This window comes from Sprattus sprattus (genome assembly GCF_963457725.1).
Source record: "Sprattus sprattus genome assembly, chromosome: 4".
Lineage (NCBI taxonomy): Eukaryota > Metazoa > Chordata > Actinopteri > Clupeiformes > Clupeidae > Sprattus > Sprattus sprattus.
The window spans coordinates 20,968,133-20,984,363 of NC_137923.1; the positions used below are offsets into that span (position 1 = coordinate 20,968,133).

Below are 16,231 nucleotides of genomic sequence, written 5' to 3' on the forward strand. Positions count from 1 at the left end.
TTTATAGGATCGCATGTCACTTACTGTGATGTGCTGGCCTACATAGTCAACAAGTCCGTCATTCTGCAGCCACATTTAGAACAAGCAAATTTGAGGCAGAGAGGCTTGTCATTGTAGCAGACGAGAACTGGAATTGTCAGGGCCCAGTGTCTGCTTGGAAACACATTTTCACTTATTTTTGGCGGCGCAAATGGGGACATCGGCGGCACTTTCGACAAACCAGAAATGCTGAACACATGCCACGCCATCTGATTAATTCCTCGAAAAACTCAACAGATGGTAATGCTTGGGAACTGTCGCAGCAATTAGAGTGTCAATCAACTTTACTTCGACCTTGCTGTCAACTCGTCACTGCGCATTTGTATCCAGAGGCTTGTGTGCAGTCACTGTAACCAAAATGTCTGCTTACTCTCCTGATAATGGAGTCCTATGATCCCAGATGTGTTAATGCAGAGCAGAGATGACACAGTGGGAAGTGTGTGTGTGTGTGTGTGTGTGTGTGTGTGTGTGTGTGTGTGTGTGTGTGTGTGTGTGTGTGTGTGTGTGTGTGTGTGTGTGCGCGCAGATTCCCTCAGTTCCCATTACTGGGTTCTTGTTATTGGGGATGGAAAAGTTTAAGAAAATCTTAATCTCTCGATTGACATTCTGCACAATTGTCTGTTGATTCAGGTGCTAAACAACTAGTCTCTCCCATTTGCAAAACATCATGTCCAGTTGATGGGACCCAGTTTCCACTGAAGTTTACCTCTCGCCTTGGTAACTGCACACTTTATGACCATAATTTTTTTTCTGACCAAAGAAAAATAAGAAAATGAGCCACAGCTTTCTTTCCCCCCTCCTTAGGAGCACCTGAGCTGGCCGCCTCGACCTCCATCTCTATGTCCCTCATTCCTCCCCCTGTTGCTATGCTGCAGAGGGGATCAGGCTTGAGTCCCTCGTTATTTCTCTGGTGACATTCACCTCAGACTAATTCCACTTGGACTCATTTTCAATTCACTGCCCTCAGTAGGCTGCTGGTTGTACAAGCTGTACAGGCGTTTGGCATTTGCCTTTTTTGGAAGAGCTCGATTTGTACAGGCATTGTTAGCTTGCATCGACAATGACAAAAGGTTCAAGTTACTTTGCGACCTTCGTGCAGAGTTCCTTGCACTGTTTCAGACAAAGGCATGTACTCTTTGTAATCCAGAATGTCCACAGAATGTCAATCCTGAGATCTGAGTGATTGTAAGTCACAAATGTTAATTAGATCGTTCTTTTTCCTCAAAACAACTCTGCCAAAATGATCAAACAAGCATTTGAAGAGTGCATAAATATGCAGAGCTCATTGTTAATGGGGGAATTATGATACCACAAGGTTTTTGTAGACGTTTTTGTGCCAGGCAGTGCGACTGAGCGTTCAGAACAAGCAACCCACAGGCTAGCTCTTTTTTTGTCCTTCATCGCTGTCTTTTGAAATAAAATGGAACACCCCCCCCCCCCCCCCCACTGCCCCCACCAGCAGAGAGCATTGGCATTCTGTGGCAAGAGGAAGTGCAGTACTTTTTCAAATCTCATCACCTTGGCAAAGCAGTGCCGTTTGTGGTAATGAATCCTGAGGGAGCAGGGACCTTCATCTTTACGAGCTCACAAATGACCCGGGAGAATCTCGATAACCATTTACACCTGCTGTATAAACACCTGTAATTGGCCATTCGGCATGACGGCTGAAGCTTCAAACCTCCAGCTCCGACAACGACGGGAGTCTGTAAATCAGGCAGGCAGAGGCAGGACTCTCCGAGACTCCAAACTGTGCTAATAGTAACACAAAGCCCAAAATATCACACACACAGCCTGCTGTGTCCACAGGGGGACAGTGGCGGGGATTTGAAGCCCGGCAAATGAGAGCGTGACATCACACAGCAACGGAGGCCCACATCCAGTCGGTGCTGAGGCTGGTAATACTCGGCCCAGAAGTGCCGCTTTCCCGGTTTCTCTCCCCTGCCGAGTGCCTGCGGCCACCCTGCTGCTCGTGAGCCGGAGCTGACGGGCCGTAATGAGGCTGAGCGCATGCAGCCGGAGTGCCGGGCCAGACTCAGCGAGGGAGCAGCCGTCTCCCGGCGGAGCCGCAGCAAGCCAGCACGCCCAGCATCCATTGTCACCACCACAGGGAGAGCTGTGATCCAGACATCATCTATCATACAGCCGTCTGCTACAGCAGTCAATGCACTGATTAATGGCTTCAGCTGAGGCTGGCCATTGGAGGCTGTGATTGAGATCCTCGTCTTCCGTTTTTTTCTGATTTCCATTAAAGCCACGTAATAGATCAGATTATAGGCCTGGTTCCTCAGTTCTTGCAAGAAGAACTTCTTAAAAAAAGCTTCTTTTTTTTTTTTTGGCGTTGTGTATATGCTATCGACGATAGTAATAAAGTGTGTCTGTTTGTTTTTCTAATTGAGTGTAAATTACAAAAAAGAATACCATAAGGTTTACAGCTCACTTATATCAAAACAAAGCGTTTTCCCTAGTCAGAACGTCAACATAGGGAGCAAAAGAGAACTGATTTGTTTCTAAAAGGCCAATTAGCCAATGGAAACAATACAGACAAGAATACAAACACAAACCTGTGTAAGCACTTCTAGTGGAGACTAATAACCATGAACAGCAGGTCAGGTCTAATAAAGTCAGTCATTATTAAGACGACCAGACTGTTACTGGTTTAATAATGTTTGATATTTTGGCATGATGTATTTGCGAAGCTTTCTCCTAAAAACACATTTTTGTGAAGACAACAATATCAAAAGTAATACCATGGAAACTGATTCCCTGGTATCTATCCCTTTAGTCACTTGCAACGCTCAGACAGACACAAACTTAAATACAAAACTTAAGCACGTTCACACACACACACATACACACACACACACACTTGCAAACACCCATAATGCACATTCAAGACACACACCTCTTTACACAGCCAACTCCTGTTTTCGAGGCTCTGCCATCTGATGTGGGCAGCCGATAGTCTCTCGGATAAGCAGGCTCTCTTGTTTCTTTTATCTGGTGCTGAGAGGCTCAGCTTTGTGCAGCACCGGCTGCCTGGGTATCACCAGAAGAGCCCTCTTTCTTTCTGGGAGGCCTGCAGACCAACACCTCGCCACCCCTTACCTAAGACACAGGCGGTTGCCTGAACACAGGCCTCTGCCTCCCCAGAGAATCATCCACACATTTCACCAACGTTTGTGATTAATGTGTTTTTAATGGAAGGGCCTTGCACGTGATGGCTCGGACATAGTGATTTAACTCTGCACCATGCGGGAATAAATCACTGTATCATCGCCATTACTGAAAATCAAGGGGTTCAAAGCATCCCCAGGACATTACATTTTTTTTTTTTTTTATGCTGAATGTGTGTGTGTGATTGTTTTAACCCACATAGCCACTCCACACACATGACACCAAAAGCACTTTCTGTGCACCAGAGAAAAGACTTGTACTCATTTCTCACTTCGCAGGGTTGAGTTTTTCGCCTTTCTGGTCATTAATAGTGGAACAGGCGGATACCAGTGTGACTTAAGGCATGCCCCAGTGTGTGTGTGTGTGTATGCGTCTGTGTGTGTCTCTGTGTGTGTGTGTGCACTTGTATGTTTTGTGGGCCTATATCTACATGAAGCTCTGTACCAGCTGTCAGTTCTTCATGTGTGTCGTGAGAGGCAGTTGTATGTTCGTCTGTGACCGTGTCTACCTATCGTAGTTTCTGGAGACAAAAAGCAAGCGAAAGCGTGAGTCTTTGGCAGGTGAATGAGAAACGTCACACTGAGAGGATATTTTTTGTTGTTGTTTACAATTCCTCACGTTGCCTCGACTATCCTGGGGGATGGAAAGAGAGAGAGTGTGAGTGAGTGGAAGGGAGAGGGACAGAAGGAGAGAGAGTGAGAGAGAGACCGAGGGAGATAGAGGAGGAGGAGGAAACGGGGCTCTTTGATCCCTCCGAGCACGAACATCCCACTGTTTAACATTCCGCCACATTTTCTGTGAGGCTGTTAGTTCTGTCTTTTTTCCTCTTTCCTCTCGCCCTGTCTCTCTCTCGATCATTTTACCTCTCCTCCTCCTCTCTCTCTCTCTCTCTCTCTCTCTCTGTCTTTTGTTCCAGCAACAACATAATTTGAGGCTGTGTTTGAACAAACACATCATCTAAACTGCTCAGTGCCTGCACAAATCAGAGTGCCTATTGATGAGGCATTTATGGAAGCCGCTGAACTTGCCTAGATCTATCCTTCACTGCAAGGCATAAACACGTCACCCTGCACTCCGGAGGAACCTTCACATGGTTTAGCCACCAGGAAGAGAAATGGCCTCTAGACATGGCAGCCAGCAAAAAGCTTTTCCTCTTGCTCTGACACTTCTCAACATCAGTCAGTCTATGGCTTAATAAACGAGCCCCTCAATCACAGACCGATTGTAACTGTAATGTAATCACTCATGGCTGTACAGTAAAAAGCCGGGACTGTTTACGGAATGAGTCCAGAAGTAGAGGCTACCATGAGATTTATTAGACCTAGTAATGTACGCCAAATGCAGTTTCTCCCACACAGACTAATTGCTTTGACATGTTCCAAAGTCTCGGGTCATGAAAATAAGCGGAATCTCTCTTTGCGCTTGGAGTTTAAAAAAAAAAAACTACTTTTAATATGACACCTCCACAGTCAGAGTTATGTTTTAAACTGAAAACTCGTCAGAGGATAAATAAATGAATCGATTTATTTATAACAGGGCTCTAAAACGACGAAAAGCCTTAGCTGGATTATACGTGAGCGACTGAGCTGACTGGGAGTGTGTCTGGCGGACGGGTTAAAAAGGGAGCTCCTATTCCACACAGGCTGTCCCCTGTCAGCCCTGGTGAAAGGCGTGAGGCCCTCCTTTGCTGAGGAATGCACCTCTCTGGTAGTTTGTCTTGGAGAGTATGTACAGCAGATGGACAGCCAGGAACTAGAGCAGGAGCAGGTGCTCCAAAGGCCAGCCCTTCTGGGTGAGCACACAGGACACCCGGCCCAGCAGAGACCGGGAGGGAGGCATCCTGCAGGCCAGAGAAGTGACAGCTTTTCTCATTCCTCTAGGTGTGAGTGCTTTCTCGTGTTTCCCCCCTCATGAACTTCTAATGGCACACTCTTTTCTGCCTGTAATATAACAACCATGGATGTGTTTATTACGCAGGCAAACTGAGATGGACTGTGTGTTTATTACGGGCCCATTTCATCTCATTTAATGCATGAGGCACACTTTTAATACCAGGGCAAAATTAGCAATTAGAAACGCTAGAAGAAGCCGAAAATTGTGGTGAAGCAATCTCTAAAAAAAAAAAAAAAACTCAGACAGAACATTTATTCATCTAAAAATCATTTCTGTGCAGTCAATGTCTCTGAGGATTTTTTTCATTGTATTTCCAAAGGCTTGCAGTTTTTACTCTTTCTCTCTCTCCCTCCTCCTTTCTCTCTCTCTCTGTCTCTGTCTTGTTTGCTTTCTATCGGTTCTCCCTAAAGTCTGAAATAGACAATAGTCAGAAAAAAGAGGATGTAGCTGCATGGAGAATTCACTTATCACTAAGCTCCAATTGCTGGGATTATTTAGAACATACAGGCCTTGAAAATGTAGAGAATTATTTTCTGTTTTGTATAAAGCAATTATTTTAGGGGACATATCTCACAGACTGGATTTAACTAGTCATTTACGTTGGTTTCAATCTTTTGTAACCTAAAGGTTTACAAAAAGAAAGGCACAGATCTTTTTCTCTGTCCAGATAGATTCTCAGTCATCCGTTTAATTTTTACTATCAGTGCAGAGTGGCAGCCTTTAAATCTCGCCACAAAACCATGGGTTCCAGCAACACCAAAGTGCTCCATTTTGCCAAGAGCCTTCCCACTTCCCCCCACGTTTGACCTACTTAGGAATTCATTTTTTGTGGGTCTCAGCTCGGCTCCCTCCCTTGTAAACAGCCATGTGGGTGCGTCTAAGAGTCCCTTGAAGTGCGCTCTTGAAGTGTGTCTTCCCTCCTCAATCTACCTGGTGCACTTCCAGAGCACTAACCAACACTAATGTCCATTTTCCTCTCTTTCTCTCTCTCTCTCTCCCCCTCTCCTTTCAGATTTTGGCACGGGGAGTACACCGTGGCAGTCAGTATCAACGACTACTTGGACGTCTACTGCCCATACTACGACACCCCTCAGCCGCACAGCCGGATGGAACGCTACATCCTCTTCATGGTGAACCATGATGGCTACGCCACCTGCGAGCACCGCATGCGGGGCTTCAAGCGCTGGGAGTGCAACCGGCCACAGAGCCCTGACGGGCCCTTGCGCTTCTCCGAGAAGTTCCAGCTCTTCACACCCTTCTCTCTGGGCTTCGAGTTCCGCCCGGGACACGAGTACTACTACATCTGTGAGTCGCTAAAAAAGTAGAAAAGAAGCAGATCTGTGGGTAAACCATGCTTTTTTCCACAGGCCGATTTCAGACAGGAAGGGGGAGACGCACTTCCTCTTGCATATCTTATATTTGGCGATGTGCAGCTTCTCTGGCTCCTCTCGTTGTGTAATCCACCCCATTTAAGGGGCTTCTGCTTCCGACTCAATCCCCATTAACCTCAAAGAGCTTCCAGCGCATCCTTTGAAAGTGGAAGGCCGATTCAAAGGCCTTTAATCATTTCTCAGCATTTTTGGGGGGGGCCCTCTTCGGAGGAACTCACAAGACCAGAGTCCGTACTCCTCCACACATGAGCAAAACAACAAGTGAAACGGGAATAATTACATTTCCCCTCCCTCCCCACATCCAGCTGTTCTAACTAGATAACTTGAAAGGCCTTACGCGACGCCCCTCAAACTGGTGCCAAAGAAGTTAAATTATTTATACGGTAATTACAATGCACGGCAAGAGAAAACGCCGACATTCACAGTGTAACAGAAGGGGGGTTCAAAGCCACCTGCATTTGGTGAACACACTGCGCAATATGGTCACACACACACACACACACACACACACACACACACACACACACACATACACACATCTCAAAGCCTCTCCCAAAGCAAAGCATCCCACAGGCTCCGACCATTTGTCACATACAACCCCCACAGCAGCAGTGCCAAAGCCCTAACCCGCCAGACCCACCAAAGCTCAGTCTCCCATGGAAATGGACACAGATTATACGCGGGTCTTATTTTAATGTCAATTATCTTTTGAGTGACAGCTGAGACAGGACAAGGGGGGGGTGGGGAGTGGAGGCTGATGGGGCGGGCACTGTGTGGAAGTGTTTGCCTCACTCAAACCAGCGGGGCGTCTAGCTACTTATCATACATGGTAGTGTGTTGTCATCCTTCCAAAAAGAGAGGGAGAGGAAAAAAAAACAGACAGCACAAAGAGAGCTAAAAAGTTCAAAGATGCCCTTCACTCTCTGGGCCCCGTCCCTCAAACTGGGTTTTTGAATGCCCCCGCCTCCCAGATCCTCTGCCGAGGCCTGCATTGTGTGGCCCCTTTTGTCCCAGCCTGAGGGGTAGGGCGATGTGAAAGGGGGGGTGGGTTCCCTTCTCCCCTTCGTCTATCCCTCACCAATACTACCAATAACACCATTCAGGCAAGCTTCACCTCCAGAGAGAGGGATTGTCTGGATGCCGGCAACATTGTATCTGTCTCCGTCCCCAAGGGGCGCGGGGGACGGAGAAGGGGGGGTCGTGGTTGTGGTGGTGGTGGGAGATGGATCTGCAGGGTTATCAGGGGGAGAAAGGAGTGGTGGGGTGGGGGGGATTGGTTCGGCTTGATTGTGCGGCGATAAAAGAGCACGTCCATCACCCCTGCGGTCAGACTTAACCCCCTCCTCCCTCCGCCGGCCCCTCATATTGATCGGCGGTGATGACGTCTTGACAGCTGTCTCCCACCCCAGCTGCCGTCGGTTTAGGTTGGGTGCTCTCCAATGAACCCCCCGAGTATCTGGTGTGGTGGCACACCGCGGGAATACGCAATGACCTGGAGACCGGGGAGTGAGGGAAATCAAGAAAGAAAGAAAGAGAGTGAGGGAGAAAAGAGGGCGATTGGTCAGGAGATAGGGGGCTCTGTAGGGTGCCTTCGAAAATGGCTGATGCTGCCAGGATATGACACAATGTTCTGGAACATCCACCCGTGTCTCGGCCAAAATGTTATTTTATTTTTCAGCTCGTCCATGTTATCCTTGAGAACAGATTTCATTTTGGCCTTCAGGCTCCTCTGGACTGGTACTGTTTGTGTGTTTGTGTGTGTGTGTGTGTGTGTGTGTGTGTGTGTGTGTGTGTGTGTTTGTGTGTGAGTGTGTGTCTGTGTGTCTGTGTGAGTGTGTGTGTGTGTGTGTGTGTGCCTGCGTACGGGTGTGGAAGCGATCGGAAAAATAATCAAGCCAGAGGGTCTGTATGTCAAGGGCTTGGAGAGATTCATGGCTGATCCGGGGGTATCAAGCGTGGCAGAAGTGACTAGCCGTGATGTGTGTGTGTGTGTGCCGGTGACAGTGGAGGGATTTGCTCTTTGTTTCTAAGGTCAGCCAGTTGTCTGCAGAGCAATTTCCAATGGGGACATGGTGTGTTGACAGGGCAGTGTGCGGGACTGGTGAGACACAGAAGCTCACCACAATTTCTACAGGAAGGGGAGGCAAATATCCCTGAGCCCTGAGTTTGATTCAGCTGTCATGAGGTAGAAATAGACTTCAAGTAGTCTGTCAAGGAGCTGGTCAAAAATGGAAGTAGTTGTGGCAATTGCTTAAGCAATAGTTTCCTAATTTCCATTACTCTATCTTTGTCTCCCCATCCCTCTTTTCTCTGTCTCTCTCTTTTCTCTGTCTCTCTCTCTCCTCATACACAGCTTCTCCCCATCCCAACCATGCAGGGATGCCTTGTCTGAAGCTGAAGGTGTATGTAAAGCCAACAAGTAAGTCTTTCTCTCTCGACCTAATACAATTCACCATCAGTATAAATACCTACATGACATATTTTCTCTTACCCTATTTAAACGTGTTTAACGTTGACATTTTCACCTACATCACTGAGTTGGATATTTACAGACCAGACTTTTAAAAGGCATGACATAAATATGTCATAATATCCTCATCTATCATACAATCCTGTCTGTGCAGAGAAAGCCAGAGATGTGATCTAGATTTCTCCAACACCGTAATTAAAGCATAATTAGGTCAGCCAGGATGTTGTTTAAAATCCCCCTGCTGCTCCCCAGAAGAGGTATATGTTTCGTCTTTCTTTTCTCGTCCTTTTTTTTTCTCTCTCCCTTTTCTTTTACTCCTGGGCTTCTAGCCCTTCCACTTCTTGTGTTGTGCTGTCTCTCTGTGTTCCTGTGCTTTCAGATGGCTCGAGTTACGAGTCTCCAGAGCCCTTCCTGATTGACGAGGGCCCGAGCTGGAGAGCGCAGGCCCCCCGCCTCTCCCTGGTGCTGGCCCCACTGCTGCTGCTGCTGCTGCTGCTGGCCTCTGTGTGAAGACCTCCAGCCTGTGACCACTCGCTCTCCTTTACCTGGAGCCCCGGATGCTCCCACCACCCTCTCTCTCCTCCTTCTCCCCCTCTGCTTTCTTCACCCTCCCCTCCCCTCTTCTCCTCGACTTCTCTTCCCCTTTCCCATTTCCCCCGGCCCAATTCCCTCAGGGACACCCTCTCGACCCACCACACACACCGAACAAATGAGCACTGTGTGTGGGTGTGTCTGTGTCTGTGTGTGTGTGTGTGTGTGTGTCTGGGTGTGTCTGTGTGTGTGTGTGTGTGTGTGTGTGTGTGTGTGTGTGTGTGTGTGTGTGTGTGTGTGTGTGTGTGTGTGTGTGTGTGTGTGTGTGTGTGTGTGTGTGTGTGTGTGTGTGTGGTGTGTGTGTGCGACACTGTGACAAATAGAAAAACCAGAGACACCTGGGGCCTGCCAAGCATTTTAAAGAGAATGTCTTTCATATCATATCTGGTGAAACTTTTCTTGAAATTCACTAAAACTCTGATTTCTGTTGGTTGTCGCATTCTGAGGCCTAGGTTAATTCCATCACCTGTGTCCCAGCTGTCGCTCCCCGCAAATGTTATTTTGGCTGGACCGTTTTTCGATGTAACAGCCCACATTCAGGATTCACACTTTCAGCCAGCTGGATCAAGAAGGCATTTGCCCAAGGGATCCCATGAAATATGGCTTCTAATGACACCAAAGGACTTGAGCTGTCTGCGTGTGTACATGAAAGATAGGGAAGAGAAGGCTTTGGAGTCTGAACACCAGGCAGATGGACATCATGAGAGAGCCACTTGCATGGACACTGTGACAAATAAAATGAATAATAAAAAAAAAATGAATAATGAAAAAAAAACACTGACCTTCTTAATGATATATTTTTACTCAGAAATACAGAGAAGTGTGATCAAATAAAATAAAAAAAGCCTCTAAGACTTATTAGCTGCGCTGTGCTTTGCCTATGGCTCTGGAGCCCTCTCACTCATCACGACTGCTTTGCCTATGAGTTTGGTCTGCCACAGAACAAAATGCCACTTCTGGTGCTTTATCCCTGCTGGAGAGAGCCTAAGCGGGGTCTGACACAGGCCGCCGCTTATCCATCTGGAGAACACAGATCAACACGGTCAGTTTGCCGCGCTGAGGAATGCCAGACACTAATGCTGCAAAATGAAGCTTTGATCATCTGAAAAACTCTGAAGGCACACACACACACACACACACATATGGTGAAAGGCAAAAGGACTGCTGTGTTTAGAGTGGAGTCTGGGGATGGGCTTTCTCTAATGTGAAAATCACAACATAATGAGACAACATGGAAAGAGCATCCACAAACAAGACTGGATATTTTTATGTGTTCTACTTCATGTTATTTTTGTAGCATTTAAGAGCAGAATCCATTATTCATGGGATCTTTGGGGGATTGTCTTTGAGTGATGACAGGCTATTGGCGGTGACTCAGCTGCCCGATGCATTTTTGGGGGAATTCTTTCACTGTAATTGTGGTTGTTATTGTGCTCTTGTCAAATTGTAATCAGTATTTAATGGACAAAAACGGCATCCAGACTTGATTGTATGTTCATCAGACTTGGTGTATCTGTTCTCTTTTTTCATGCAAGTTATTTTGTACAGCTTACTTGTTTTGTCAAATTGCGGCAAACATGTTCAAAAGGAGCCACACAAATAAAGCTTTTTGTCTATAGAGGGTTCTTATGTGTTGTAGCGCTCCCATTATCCAAAGATCATTTAATATTACACAGCACTAGATGACAAGTACCACTCCCATGGTGATATGGGACATACTTGGTAATAGTATCCAGATGATATAGACGAGCTTTGCATGTCTCTCTATATAGTATTTAGTTGAACTATAGCTCACTTGAGCATGCAAGAGAAATTATTTGTACATAAATCATTTTTTGTGACAAAATGTGTGTAAAATGCCAGAAATATAGGTATTAAGTACATCATTACTGCTATATAACAGTAAATATAACAAGCCCTGCTAAAGATTTTTCATAGGCCTCGTTTAGGAAATACACATTAATGGAAGATTTATGTTTTAGAGAATATAATTTGGTTACCAAGTTTCGAAATACATGGAAATAAACACGCTGAAAAGTGTTCAGACCACAACATTCATCAACTGAACCAACTCACAAAAACAGGACAACTTGGTGGATAGATTGTCCATGTGTTTTCACATTCAAGTGTATATTTTCCAGCTGTTTCCCTCATAGTTTCATGCACTTCACCATATTTTGTGTGGCATTAATCTTTCATTTTTTCGATTGTATTTTGAGAAAACCATCCCCTTAGTATTCCATTGAAATATGGGTTTGCAAGATTTGTGCCAAAAAACATTTTTCACCGCGCTTCCAGAGGGAACGTGCCAACAGCTTGAGTTTTCTTCCCCAGATGTTTCTACACAGTTTGGTGCCAAAACATTATTGACTATAATTTTTCATCCCAGAGACTGTAATTTTGTATGTTTTATCCCTATGTGTGGGTTTTTGCTATTTGTGGATGGTGTTCAACATTTTGGCCTTTTAAAACCCCTTATCCTTTACAACCTTAATATTTGACTCTCCTCTTCGGTCCGATCCCTGGTAGGCAATGCCATTTCAACCAATCAGGAGCTTTGGCCTGCCCTGGTTGCTCAGTCAACTATTAGGTGTGGGCAGGGCTGAGAAATGTGGATGTCCTACGTGAATAATTTATGCAATGTAGACTTTGATGAAAAATACATAGGCAGGGAGAGCTCTGAGGCAGGTAGTTCAGTGAAGGAAGTCATGTTCTATATACGGAGGGAACAGGTAGTGGCCGCAGGGAAAGTGACACTCTCCGGGCCTCTTTTTGAAATTCCCTTTGAAATAAAATGCACCTGGTGGCGCACATATCACATTGTATGTTTTAAAATTGAACAGCTGATCAGCTATTCATAGAATCAACCCCCCTGTTGCCTTTATGCTTAGGGTCAATTTATTGACATACCAGTCAGCTACATTTTCTTTAAATGAAGAACTATTATCTTGATGTATATGCAATGTTTAAGTATCAGGCTGTAGTTTGAAGACATTTGTGCATCACCAATATTTTTACTGTTGTGTGTGTGTGTGTGTGTGTGTGTGTGTGTGTGTGTGTGTGTGTGTGTGTGTGTGTGTGTGTGTGTGTGTGTGTGTGTTTCCCTTTGAAAGATATTTGTCGCCCCCAACAGTTTCAAAAGTGTGACTACACTGTTCAGAAGTCTTGCAGTGTTAGGCGATGCATCAGTCATGACGATAGAGTGTAGGTTATTATGCTTTTAGTGCTTTCATGCAAGCCTACATTAATATGGTTTGGAAGAAATTATAATTTCTCCTCTGATTTCAAATGAGTTGCTGGCATCTACAGTACTATGTCAGTTGCCCGGAGTACTTTTACCTCCACGCCCTCTGTTGCTGATGGTAATGCGCACTTCATGGCCAAACAGGGAACATGAGCAACAAACTTAAGGACTGCGAATTAACTGTCTTGAATATGACGAAAGCCCTCTCTAAGAACGCATGGGAAGCAAAAAGGTTCGACAATCAAAAATGTATTCTTCAACAGGATCACCGGAGAGTGATATTTTCGATCAACAAGGAATTAAGAGAGGTTAAAACAACCCTGCAGAACATCAGAGCGATAAGTGGCTATTGCCATGAAACAAGGAATCCACATTTTACCTCAGTAACACCAAATTTAAACATCTCCACTAAGGATGGTACAACGTACCCTTGTAAACGTGACAGAGAATTTGGCCATAACAAGATTCTAAATGCAGAGGATATGTTTCCTGACTTGCCTTGGTTACGCACGCATTGGACTTGTGCACGCGTTCCCCAGAATTGTGATTGCGTGGTGACTCCTGGATGGGACACCTTGGACGTGTCTGATGGACCGATGGTTGAGAAAACCAATACAAGACATAATTTCAGTGAGTATGAAACTCATATGTTGTCAGAGGATAAAAGTTTGATCAATCTAAGACGTGCTAATATGAATGTGAAGAAACAAAATAACAAACAGAAGGGGGCACCCCCGGTTAAACTTGAACAAACATTAGTTTGCAGGGCGGATCTAAGTGGATCAGCCTTGGAACAAAAAAGAGTAACTGAAGATCTTGCCAAATCGCTGTCATCGCTCTCTAATAAAACAGGGGGATACCGCCACAAGAAGCCGCTTAGACAAAGAGAGTTTGAGGGAGAATACCACATCTTAGGGTCAAAACTTTCACCCCCAACAAATTCAGCACACAAAGGTCACGATCCTTCAACGCACCAAGAGCCTGTTGACTTGCAAATGCTAACGCTTGAGAAGGGGTGTTTGCCGGCCGCAGCTGAGGCGAAAAGTAACCTTTATGAGGAGGGGTTGCCTTCAGTTCAGTCAGAAACATTCAAGCGGCCCCTCGTGCGTTACCAAACAGCGAGATCCTACAGCACACAACATTTTGGCACCAAGGACAGCGCCCACGCTAAAATGTCAAAAGCAGCTGTTCGCCAAAGCCTCCAACAACTGGTACAACAAAACAGCCGAGCAAATAGACTGACTTACTTGGAAAAAGAAAAGCAAATGTTTTTAAGAGGACGTGTTTCTGATTTTGTCCACAGACTTACTGATAATTCTTAATGAAAAAAGTATCTCCATGAGTTCAAACTATTTGTATATTGAGTTTGGGTCATCCCTTTGGCTCCCGAAAGCATTTTAGTAGACGCTAAAAAAGGCCTGTGGTTACGTAACAATGCCAACAAGTTGATAATGTATACGTTAACTATTTTAGAACATTGCTAAGCCGGTCCGACCTCAACAATGTCGGAGGGCGAGGAAGACTCCAATGCTGAGCACAACGTATTTATGAGCCTGGTTTCCCGTGTCATACGAGAACCTCTTTATAGATTTCCAGGGCAGTGGGGTCTCGAATCATATGAACCACGGATCTACAAAGCACTGGGAAACAAACTGCGCAATGCAACATCCGAAGAATTTGAATTCTTTATATCAGACTTCATCACCTTCGCCCAGACAGCCCATGCGCGGCTCAACATGCAGTTCTACCTGGAGTTCATGAACGTGTGCACCAACATCATCCTGCATTGGGTCTTTGCGCGCAGGGGGAACGTTGAAATCATCAGAACACTCATGGCGCGAACATCGTATTTCCTTCAAGACCAGAATGACTGTTTGGCCATTGCCTGGAGGTAAGAAACTTGGCTTGGTGATCTGGCTATTCCTTTAGAATACAACCATGCTTGACCATTATTCAGTCAACAGACTTTCAAACAGCACGTAAGGCTTTCACTTTTTAAAGAAATATATGGGCAAGACCTAATCAGCAAGCTAAATACAACTGTTACTGTCACCTATTCCTGCGCCCAAAACGAGCACAGTCACGTGGCTTGAATGAGACAACAAATATAGGCCTCTCTGTGCAGGTCCTTCACACCCATTTACAGCCCAAGCCCCATGGGTGGAGTGACGCCGTTGATATTCGTGGCCCAGAACCGGCAGTATGACGTTCTAAAGGTTCTACTGCAGTACGGGATGTTGGAGCGCGAACGGCGACCTACTTATATCATCATTTCTCTTCTGTTCATCCCGCCGCGCCTAGAGGTGCTAGATGACCACAACCAAGGGGAAGTGGGCCGAGGCATCCGCGAGTGCTTGGAGCTGTGCTGCAGAGTGCTCACCTCCATCTCCATAACTGACATCGAGGTGAAGTGGCCTAGGATACGGCAGACGCCACAGAAACCAGTGATCTGGGAAATACAGAAATACACCATATGGTCCATATGATCTTTAGATAACATGAAAGTGCTCTATAACCTGATTAGCAAAGTGCCTTTGTAAGTTTAAATGGACAGGAACGACGGACAGCTCTGTTACCCATGACAGAGGGTCCTTTTGGTACATGTGCTAAGACGTGCTATCATGACGAATTTGCTATTCTCAGGGTTAGAAAGTGCTTAAGACTCAGGAAACTACATTCAAAACAATTCCCAACCACTCTATGCACTAAATGCATTAACCTGTAAAGGGTAAGTAGTGTGATTTCTCCACTCATCTTCTGCAGATGCAGATAATTTATGGGCGAATGCCGATGATTAAGGACTGGAGAGACTGCATCCCCGCTAGCCGCTACCAGGAGCCCTGTGAGCTGACCCACCTCTGCAGGGCGGCAGTGCGTGGATGTCTGCTGAAGATGGGTCGACTCCCTGTTGGCATTAAGGACCTGCCTCTCCCCTCGTGCCTCCAGTCTTTCCTCAATCTTGAGTTCTGAACCCCTGAACTTGGCCTCAGCTGACACCTGCACTTCTCCAAGACCTCAAATTAAATGGCCTGTCTTTTTTTAGACCAAGACACAACCTCTCATCGTTGCACTTACTTTGTTTTGCTTTTCAAATGCAAATCAGCAACAACTGTGAATGAAGCACTTCACATTGTACTGTGTATGAACGCACATTTATATGAGTAGGCCTATGTCATAGTTAAGGCGTTAGACACCTTTGTGTTATCTGGCATAGATAAACACTGGGTTTTATCATGTTTTTTTTTGTCATTTACTTAGTGTCTTGGAAACTTCAAAATATGGCACGCTCAAAGGTTGAGTTACACTGTTCAAATGGCTAAATACAGGTGGTGTGTAGATGGTCAGTGAACCAAAGTGCCGTGAGTTCTTGTTTTGTTTCTTTACTGTATGATGAAACAATGAGGGAGTGTTCCATGGGGTTAAAGCAAC

General features: G+C 45.7%; 2 protein-coding genes across 2 annotated transcripts in view; both read left to right on the forward strand.

Annotated features, from left to right (window-relative positions):
* Window positions 1–9,477, forward strand: part of efna2a (ephrin-A2a) — a gene marked incomplete at both ends in the record, with an annotated part of 35,238 nt that extends 25,761 nt beyond the window's left edge. The window contains 3 exons of the mRNA XM_080837981.1: window positions 6,119–6,411; window positions 8,851–8,916; window positions 9,347–9,477. Coding sequence (XP_080694107.1) covers window positions 6,119–6,411; window positions 8,851–8,916; window positions 9,347–9,477 — 490 coding nt within the window. The remainder of the gene's footprint in view (window positions 1–6,118; window positions 6,412–8,850; window positions 8,917–9,346) is intronic.
* Window positions 9,478–14,304: 4,827 nt separating this feature from the next.
* LOC308363782 (ankyrin repeat and SOCS box protein 17-like) lies at window positions 14,305–15,772 on the forward strand (the record flags this gene model as incomplete). The annotated part of the gene is made up of 3 exons (XM_080836634.1): window positions 14,305–14,693; window positions 14,928–15,207; window positions 15,566–15,772. 3 exons carry the CDS (start codon window positions 14,305–14,307, stop codon window positions 15,770–15,772), a joined length of 876 nt encoding a protein of 291 aa, XP_080692760.1.
* Window positions 15,773–16,231: the final 459 nt, after the last annotated feature.